This window comes from Uloborus diversus, chromosome 8 (assembly GCF_026930045.1).
Source record: "Uloborus diversus isolate 005 chromosome 8, Udiv.v.3.1, whole genome shotgun sequence".
NCBI lineage: Eukaryota > Metazoa > Arthropoda > Arachnida > Araneae > Uloboridae > Uloborus > Uloborus diversus.
In genome coordinates this window covers 31,493,273-31,503,832 of record NC_072738.1, presented here as the reverse complement: position 1 = coordinate 31,503,832, position 10,560 = coordinate 31,493,273, and the positions used below count along the sequence as shown (strand labels likewise).

At 37.9% G+C, this 10,560-nt stretch overlaps 1 protein-coding gene across 1 annotated transcript in view; it reads right to left on the bottom strand.

Annotated features, from left to right (window-relative positions):
* Positions 1-3,428: 3,428 nt before the first annotated feature.
* The window catches only part of LOC129227786 (prostaglandin E2 receptor EP4 subtype-like), a 217,127-nt gene continuing 209,995 nt past the window's right edge, over positions 3,429-10,560 (bottom strand). The window contains exons 5-6 of the mRNA XM_054862395.1: positions 9,795-10,014; positions 3,429-3,593 (exon numbers count right to left, since the gene is read on the bottom strand). Coding sequence (XP_054718370.1) covers positions 3,571-3,593; positions 9,795-10,014 — 243 coding nt within the window. The 3' untranslated portion in view covers positions 3,429-3,570. The remainder of the gene's footprint in view (positions 3,594-9,794; positions 10,015-10,560) is intronic.

Sequence of the window (10,560 nt, the reverse complement as noted above, 5' to 3'; positions counted from 1 at the left end):
TTAAAAAATGATGATTGTGTTGGATAGTATGTCGTCAAAATTATTTTAAACAGTTGACGAATACTATTTCTCCTTATGTCAAACCTGCATTAGAAAGTGTCAACTCCCAATGACTTTGTGCGACCAATAAATACAATTTGCGACATGCAACAGGATATGTATTTGACAGTCGACAATTGACGATCCACAAATATTCCTGTCTGTTCGGGAATGTTTACCGAAATTAAAACTGCTACAAAACCAGCGCGATTACAGAGGCAATTATGATTTTAAAAAAATTAAATTTATCTGGGAATAGACTCTCAATTAGTTCACTTTTCGTCTCAACGGCAGTGTAGACATTGTCTGGCTCTTTGTTGTACTGTATATTTTGATGGAGTTCAATTTCACCGTTTCCAATACCAGCAGTTGCTTAGAAAATACTTGTGCGATTAGATTATTTTGTGTTTATATTCGCATGTTCATGGTCAATCGCATTATCTCGACATTACGCTATAAAAACGATTGTTTTAATCATGCGTTGATTTCATCGGAATAACTGGTAATGTCTGCCGGAAATCCCCAATAGTATTCAGACAATTTCGCCTAAAAATTTATCGTTGCCGTTCAAATCTTGCACAATCCTATGATGTGCTTCTAATGAATGTTTTTACTCATGAGCCTTAGTACACTTATCGAAAATTATAATTTCACTCTCTTGCAACACTACAGCCATTTTGCGTTTTTTATTTTTTCTTTAATGTTACACATTGCGTTTTGTTTGTTATGAATATCTAGTAGGCAACTTTAAAACTGAATGTGCTGTTCGTCTACCATCTGAAAAAAGTAGCAGCAATGCCTGACGATGCAATTGTCACTGCAATTTTCTGTTGCGAACGTATCTTTGTAAGAATTAATGATATTAAAAATCTCTTGGGGAACAAAATAAAGAAAATAATTGTTTTCCACTTAAATTCCCTTCCAGAAATTATCCTGGAATATTTTTGTAGAATTTAGTAGTCTTCTTGGTTAACAGCAGTTATGATTCTGGCACCTTCAGAGAAGCCTAACGTAGGGTTTATATAATAGCCTGGACCCGTCCTGCTTTTCTGAGAAAGCTCTCAAAGCATTAATGCACGCATTGCCAACGCGAAGACAGACTCTCAATCATGTAGCTCGAACATATCTCTGCTGCAATGATTGCAACGCTTCGTGAGCCAGATATATTTTCGCTGTCATTGGCTGCTGAGCCAATCTGGAGAAACCGTAATTCGACATGAAACCGATACACCTGTTAAATAAGTTTAGTTAATCTTGATACTGGTGGAGAAAAATATTTTTCACAACGGTGTGAAATCTGCAATTTGTAGCAATTCAAGGAAACGTTTTGAAAATTAAAGTTGATTTTTTCAGGAAGTGAGTAATAACGTGTAATATCCTGAAACGTTATATGGAAATTCTAAGCAACATTTCTGAGTTTTTTTAATAATAGTGTTTTTAGCAGAAAGTCGTACGATGTTAGAGATATATCGATTAATTAACTTACACCGCCATCCATTAAGAATTTTTAGAACTAAACAATTAATTCACAATATTATTGCATAATTAATATGAAATTTGCAATAAAAAATTATAAAAACTATCCTATCTTTTAAATTGGACCAAATGACACATAGATATGAAATTTGAGAAAAATCGGTTGAGTAGTTTCGGAGTTTACCCCGAACAAACATCGTGACACGAGATTTTTATATATATAGATTTTTATATATATTGATGTATATATTAGGGTAGGCCGAGAAAACTTTTTTTGGAAATCTGTTTTTGGATAGTGCGGAAAAGTTGCTATATGGGCCCGTTATTACCCATAAAAGATTTCGCTAAATTTGTTTAATATTTAGCCGACGCTATTTAACCTTGAAAAACTGAAAAATAGGGCAAAAATGCACTTTTTTCAAAAAAAAAAAGGGGGGGGGGTCGAAAATAAAAGTTTGAAGCTAGTTTCAGCAAACATTAGAAGTATCTGTCAGTGAATTAGTTGAAATCCTCCAAGACTTTTATACATTTCGTAGAATATTTAGCTACGCTCCTTTAAGACTGAAACATTGGAAAAAATGAAAAAAAAAAAATAAATAAATAAATAAATAAATAAATAAATAAAAGTAGTTTCGAAATAAGTAAGTACTGAAATGTTACGCAATACGTTACTTAGAAAAAACAGTGAAAATTTAATCAATTTTATGCGACATTTGCACGCCAATTTTAAAAAATGCACACACTCAAATAAAAAATAGTTACATAAGTTATACTTTTAGTTATACTTTTTTTTTATAATCAGAATTTTTTTCTAACTTTTTACAGTATGCTGCAGTATTTAAGCTCCCCCTCCAACCTCCCTCGGCCCCAGGCTACCTCATTGAGGCAGCTAGATGAATGTTGGACAAGCAAGCGAAAAATGTAATGAAAAACAAAATCCTAGTTTTTGTGCTCTTTTGCCCCCAGGATGATCCTATATTTTTTTTGGCGAAAAAAATGTGTAACAACACACTTTTGCTGTGAAATTAAGAACAATACTGCAGGCCTGAAGGAAATTTCTGGCTATTCTTTTGACGAATCAAAAGCTTTAACTGAATTGCAGGATTGAGTCTTTACATTTTAAAATAACTTTACTAAATTCGTTTTTCTTTCTTTCTGTGTGGTTTTTGTTCTTTCCTTTTCTGATCGTTCGTCCGAGCTTAAGAAACGCACTCTATGTAGGGCTCTTTGAAACAATCATAACATTAATTTCTTTATAAGCTTGTCAGTTTAAATTTCGGGAACACTTTTATTTTTGCGTGTTAATCAACAGCATTCATTTCTAAGAAAGCCAACTCCAATTGGGGGCCAAATAGGAGCTCGGACCAAATCCATGTTAAATGCGAGCAATTTACTAGCCAGGTGCACTCCAATTATGCCTGTGATAAATGGATATGAAATTTAATATGGGGGTTAAGTGTCTTTTTTAGTCCGACCCTTTTTTGAAATATAGTAAATTTTTCTTAGAAACTTGATGTCGTAATTATTTTAAAGTCCCTTAAATTATTATTTATATGTAAAAGTATCTAGTCTTTTACACATTGACTATAAACGTTTGTTAAAATTTTCATCTATAAATTGCATTATGCAAAAATCAATGGACGGGTTCATATAGGTACTCCTTGCGACGTTTTGTGTGCTGTTATGCGAGCGAGTTACACCGGGTTAAAAAGTTCTACAATTACTTTTATTTAAGAAGACCAAGACCCCATGTAGACCCCTGGAACCTCCAGTACAAAATCCATGATTTAAATCGCTTTTAAAGACGTCTTTTTAAACTTCAATAACACATGAAACAGCTTGTTTTGTGAAATTTATTTACAGATAAATACATATACAAGCATATGAAAAGTTTGTACATTTGTTTTCGCAATTTAAGTTTTATTTTACAGAGTCAAATTCAATAGTTTTGAAATTAGTAGGTAAAACGTCAATAAATAATTGGTAAATGTCTCTGAAAAGGGTAATAATGTCTTCAAAATCCTGGAGTTCCGGAAAGTTCTGGCACAAAACAGCTTATTTTCTGGACATTTCCTGACCTGCAGAGAAAGCAAAAAGTGAAACACCAGTTTCAGGCAATAAAGTGCTTTAACTTGTGGTGGGTAAAATATTTATCGCCTCTTGACCCTCGTAAAAGTTCTCTTTACTCATTGGTATTAGGTTGTAAGTAAATCTCAGATAATACGGTATTAATTTTCATTAGCTGAAATTCAAGATTTTTTTCCCTTTAAAATTTTTAGATATTTTTCTATTCCTATTCCTATTCAGAGTCACAACTGACTACAACTGTATTTATGTCGAGGACTGCATACTAAGTGCCTTGCCTCCATTATTTTATATACCGATAGATGGCAGCATCATCACCGGATCGAACAGTTAATGAGAATTTAGAACTATTCCAGGAGCTAATAGCTACCTGGTGCTAGCACCCCCAGAGGTATCGTTTCACTTGGAGGACATTGAGACAACGAGCGTATTTAACGTCGCCCAGTCCCCTTTAATGACGACGGTGGATCTTCGACCATCGAGGTTCGAACTCTGGACCCTCCGGCCCCGAATCCGACACTCTACCGATCGGGCTACCACGGCCCAAGATATTTTTCTACTTTATATTTTCTACTAGCTTCGCACGGTCTACCTCGAAAATAAAAGTTATGTCAAATAACGCGTGTTCAACAATTAGACTCGGGGGGAAAAAAAAATCTCTGCAATTTTGCGGTAGATTACGGAAAAATAACTAAAAAGGAGACATTTTAAATCCCCCGATTACAAGGAAAACCTTTAAAACAAAAGCCATAATTTTATTTGCTCATATTCGAGAGAAAAAGATGGCATCAAATCTTTCTTCTCAATGATTTTTTTCACGCTACAAATTTTAATAAAAGCATTGTTACGGAAAGGTAAGATGAAGCACTAAATAATAATTTGAACGGAGGAAAGCCTTCAAAATATAGGGATTTTATGTTGAAATCTAATTGTCATAATTAATAGGTTTTAATTAATATCTCCGCTAATTATTATCGGAGGATTATGCTAAATAGCCAAACATAAAAGACGGGAAGATTACGTTTCTTTTGATACCTGGTTCGATGGTCAGTTTACTGTCGTTCGGGAGAAGTAACTTGGACATACACTGGTGTGCAAAAATTAAGGACGAGACGGTTTTTTCAATATAACTTTGTACAAAAGCTTTCCAAATCAACACATTTAATACCGTAAGATCCCCAATACGTAAGGACATGTGTAATGTAAGCAAGACTTACTAAAAGAGAAATCAGAGGGATAAAAAGAAGCTTTATTGAAAAAGTAGCATGGAGCGCAATGCGACTGAAGGCCGAAACATCCCTGTGATGGGTGTCCAGCAAGAAACATCCCTGTGATGGGTGTCTAGCAAGAAACATCCCTGTGATGGGTGTCCAGCAAGAAACATCCCTGTGATGGGTGTCTAGCAAGAAACATCCCTGTGATGGGTGTCCAGCAAGAAACATCCCTGTGATGGGTGTCCAGCAAGAAACATCCGGTCTTTAGCAGGGGATATGATCTCCCCCGACTGCTAGGCAGGTTTCACAGCGTCTGCCCATGCTGAGAATGAGGGTGTAAATGAGTTGTTGAGGCATTGCTGCCCATTCGTCTTGCAGCGCCAATCGAAGCTCCCGAATCGTTACTGGTGGTAAGGTACGAGCTGCCAAGCGTCTGCCTAGAAAATCCCATACATGCTCGATGGGATTGAGATCCGGAGATCGTGCCGGCTAATCCATACGTTCAATATCCTCTCGCTCTAAGAGCTGTTCGGCAGCTACTGTGCGATGACATGGTGCATTGTCGTCCATGAAAAGGAACTGCGGACCCATAGCGCCTCTAAAAAGACGCACATATGGAAGAAGAATCTCGTTACAATAACGGGTCCCGTTGACTGAGCCTGCGTCGAAGATGTGAAGGTCTGTACGACTACCAAGCATGATGCCTCCCCAAACGAGAACACCGCGACCTCCATACCTGTCCCTTTCATGTTTGAGGGATGATTGCAGCTTCCCCGCTCTCTCCAGATGAGTATGCGATGAGAATCGCTACTCAGACTGAATCTGCTCTCATCTGTAAAGAGTACTCGTCTCCATTTATTGTCTCTCCAATTCCGGTGTTCCCGGCACCACAGAGAACGCCTTCTCCGATGGGCAGGCGTTAGAGGTACACACCTTATAGGGCGTCGTGCAAACAGACCACCACCGTGCAGTCTTCTGGCCACGGTAAAACGCGATATCGGTCGTCCAGTCGCCTGTGTCGTGTGTCTAGCGATTTCTCCCGCTGTCTGTCGCCTGTTTCTTCTGGCCTGTAAGACAATATACCGGTCATCTGCGGGTGTGGTTCCTCGTGGACGACCACTACTGAACTCCCGGATAGCTGTTCCTGTAGTTTGAAATTGTTTCCAAAGTCGTGAAACGATGCTGTGAGCAATTCCGAACTCTGCAGTCAAACTTGTCACACTGTGGCCTTCCTCCAACTTCCCAATGATTCGACCTCGGGTAAAAGCATCCAGATGTCGTCTAACAGATTGATTATTCGCCATTTCTCGCTGAGGCAGCAACTCGGTGTGATTTTAACTGCTATACGGCGTGCAATCTCTTTGCCAGAAATACTGATCACCGACAACATTCTTTATACTACTCAGACACTCCCCCATTACGTCTGCCTGCATATCTGCGCATGTGCTACCATACATCACCTTACTTAATCTCCTGATTGGTCTTTCTGTCCGCTCTGCCTCTTCGTTCAGCTGATATGCTAATTTTTCGTCTTCGACCTTAATTTTTGCACACCAGTGCACATAGATAGATACATACACTCAGTTTTTAATTATACAAGATATTCTACATCTGCGACGTATGTCGCAGAGTTGCACTGTTTCCGCTACGGGGTACAAACGCAATCTTTGATTTACCCAGTGTCATTGATTTACCCAGTTTCGAGGTCTGAGCACCGGCATCTTTTGCGGGAGGGGGGGGGGGGGATAAGAGTTTCATGAACAACATCGATCACTTTCATTGAACGATGTAGTTTTTTCATGTAGATTTATCAGTAAAACAAATATTCACTTTATTTATGTTTCTTTACTCTAGGGTGGAATGAAAAAGGTCGATTTTTTTTCCCGTGTTTATATTTTGTAATACTACGGAAAAGTTGCGTATTGATATTTTTAGGAAGACTGCAAAACTTGGATGATATCAAATAATATCTTCCACTGCTCCAAAAGTCTTGAATTTTCTCACTACTTAGGCAAAATATTACATGTCATTTACTTCGTAACAAAAATAGTTTTCTACGAGGGTTGATCCAAAAGTAAGGTTCCCATCAATTATACAAATATACAGCACATCTTTGGAAATAAAAAAGTTTCTCTATTTTTATACATAATCGCCATCGTTTTTTATGCATTATTGTCGACAGTGCCCTAATTTCTGTATCGAGTGTCACAGAATTCCATCGCCAACCCGCTGAGGAAGCTTCACTGCAATCGAGAACGAAGTGGTTTGTTGACAGTTATGTTCCACTCTCCTTGCAGTCCGGAGCTCGAGTCTAGTGATTACCACTAGTTTCTTACTCGTAAGTTTAAGGAACACTTTAGCCGCGTTCACAACTTACTTTTCGACCCGGTAAATCCCCGCTTTGGCTCCGCAAAAAACCGATTGAAAAATTCCCCGTTTCCATGTAAGAAGAGGTTCTCCCATTGTACCAGAGAAAGCGATTTTTACCCAGCATCCTTAGTGGCTAGTAGACGAACTTGTTTCGCGCAATGCATTCTGGGTAAAAACACCGCTTTCACTCCAGAAGCTAGCAGGATGAGAAGAAATCCACATTTTCCCCGCAAATAACCGGAATGCGGTGAAAAGTAGGTTTTTTTCGGGCTCGAAAGTGTCCATGGAAACGGCCCTTTTGATGGCCAATATTTCCGGAGCAACGACGAAGTCAAAAAAGGCGTGAAACGCTTCCTCAGCGGGTTGGCGGTGGAATTCTGTGACACTCGATAGAGAAGTTAGGGCATCGTCGACAATAATGCACAAAAAAAAAAGATGACGATTATGTATTAAAATAAACGTTTTTTCGTTCCAACGATGTGAATTTCAATGAGAATAGACAGTCCTGTTTATTTGTAAAATTGATGGGAACCTTACTTTTGGATCAACCCTCGTACATACAAAAATGATTTTTTAAACTTTTATGACAACTTTTAGATTCTATTGCTTTATGGCAAACATTTAAAAAAAGATCTCTTCAACAACATATTGCAAGGAGAGCGTCAGCAGAAATACTAAGATGTCGTTCAATGTGAAACGGTATAAACCGAAATCTGTTTAAAAACAATGTCAAAATTTGTCAGTGAAGTGGAATATCAATAGGGCACTTTAGTTTGCCACCGCCGCCGCAGAGAATCAACGAAAACAATTCTGTGAAAACAAGATTAGTGCATGAAAACCAGAAATGCAAATTAACGTTTTTTTTTTTTTTTTTTTGGCATACAGGGTGGAACTAGAAAACTTAATAAATTCAACACAAGCCAAAAATAAATCAACAGGTAGACTGCTTTTGCAATGTTTTTTTACGGAAATGCCGGGAGTTCACTTACTGGTTCAAAAACAGACTAATATCCACACTTAAACTACTTTAAAAAAGTGTGACAGAACTTTACTTAATTCTGTCACACTTTTTTTAACAGAAAGACTCCGTATGTTCCACAAGAAAAAAATGGCAATTGAGAGAACTTCCTCAAGAGGGTGTCTCATAATGTAGGAAGAAATTTTGATGAGCCATCTTTTGGCTATAGAAGGCGTAGATATAATCCTAAAACGATAAAGAGGTGCAGAGAAAGATATGAGAAGTGTCACCTTTGAATTTTAAGGTAAATTTCATCAAACTCCTCCTGTGGTGCCCTAGAGGAATGCGTGCAGATATGCTTCAATCCTAATAAAAGTCGTCTCCTTTTAGGAGCGCTTTACAATCTTTCTATTTTAAGGACAACTATAAGAGTTTGTTTGGGAGATGGTGCTAAGCATTACTAGAGTCTTTTATTATAAGCAAGTAGCATGAAAATACCTATTATCAGCATAGATGAGTTAGGAAATTCTCTCTAAATGATTTGATCCTCAATATTTGTCCTGAAACCAAGAATCTTTGCCAAAAAATTACACGTGGATGTGCGAGAGGGCAATAGTTTTTTCCAACAACGCTGTGAATCATCCACATGAATTCCTTACTTCCCATAACTCCTCCGGATTTTTCTTCATGCTTTTAAAATTAAAGGCGATATGGCAATAGTTTTATTGCGCAACTTTAATTTGCCTAATCTATGCAATGGGTGGAATTGAACTCCAATTAAAATCACTAAGGAATAATATGATTTATATTATTGTTCTTACATCATCAGCAGTAGATCATTCTTTGCATCCCCATGGTCCCTGCATATTTGCTTTTCCAATTTAACTGATTACAATTTCGATTCAAAATTTCTTATGCCATCACCATCATCAAATCTGAAGTTCGACTGTACAACTTTAGGATTCGTAATACAACGGTGCATACGGGAAGATTTTATTGTTCAGTGGGAATTATACGTTGGTCTCTCTTGATCAGGAAATGAGGCAAATTAATTTGTTTCAAATCTGAAAAACCAAACAAAATTGTTACTGACTATTAAACTTTAAATTAAAAAGTTACAGCATTATATATATTTTTCAAGATTGATAGCTTTTTTTTTTTGTAACCCGAACAAGGTCGGGACGGGCCGCTAGTATAAATAAAGCAATTTATTACGTGAGTTGCTGTCAACTAATTGCGAAGACAATAGTTTCAAAAACGGTAAGCCACGACAAGAGATAAACGAAATAAGCCATTTAGGTCGTTTAAAAGGCTCTTTAAAATATTTTTCATATTACCATCTCAACGACAGAAAAAATGGACCGGTACATGCAATTTAAGTTTACACTTTGAAATTAAACTATTTGAGTGAAAACGAGAATACTGGTTTTGTATCCAAAGAAAAAAAAGAAGAAGAAGAAAAGGGGGGAATTTCGGATTCTGGAATAGCGCTGGGCCAACCCTAAGATATAAATGTCTGTTTGAAGATTCTAATGACTATTATGAACACTTAACTTCATACAAACTACGCATCATAACTGACGGAGACCACCTCTTGCAGCCATTAGATTCCGGGAGCTTCGTCATTGCGCCCATTTCTCGGCCTTTCGTACCTTGGCTGTTGGATCCGGTGCAGCTGGATATGTCTGGTTGTGTCCAGCAGTGGTGACAGATCGGTTTCAGGAGCCGCCTCAAACCACGCCTGTGGGGGCGACGCGACAGGACGTATATGATGGGATCCAGGACGAAGTTGGTCGCCGTGCACACGTCAGCCAACCGGAAGAAGACATGCTTTTTCAAATCCGGATTCACCTGGGCAATGATGATGGTCACCTGGAAGAAGATGAAAAGGTATTTTCATTCTCATCGCACTTCTTCCTGAATTAAACGTCTGCAAGCTAAATAAACTGCAAATATTTTCAGTAAGTTACCGCCCTATAGCCAGGGATAAGGCAGAAATACAAAAAATGCACCGAGGGCTCAGTCATTCCATCCGAGGACTGCAGTTTCGTGCTCATTAGCACGAAACTGGTAGGGTGTATTTTATGTGTGCATTTTATGTATTCAAACGGTGTATTTTATGCATTTCTGCTTTAGACCTGGCTATAGGGCGGTAACTTACTGAAAATACCATGCCTTGCCTTCAATCTTCGAGTTGAACCGAACCATTGTTTCGGTCATTCGTCTGGTCTGTACATAATTTTATATTAGCTATCAGTTTGTTTGGCTATCTTGGCTTTCTTAAGAGGTTTTTCCACCTCCAGTTCAGTCACTTCCTACTACTGGCTGATGAGTGCAAATAAGCACGAAACTGCAGTCCTCAGATGGAATGGCTGAGGTCTCGGTGTATTTTATGTAAACTTCAAACATGGTTCTACA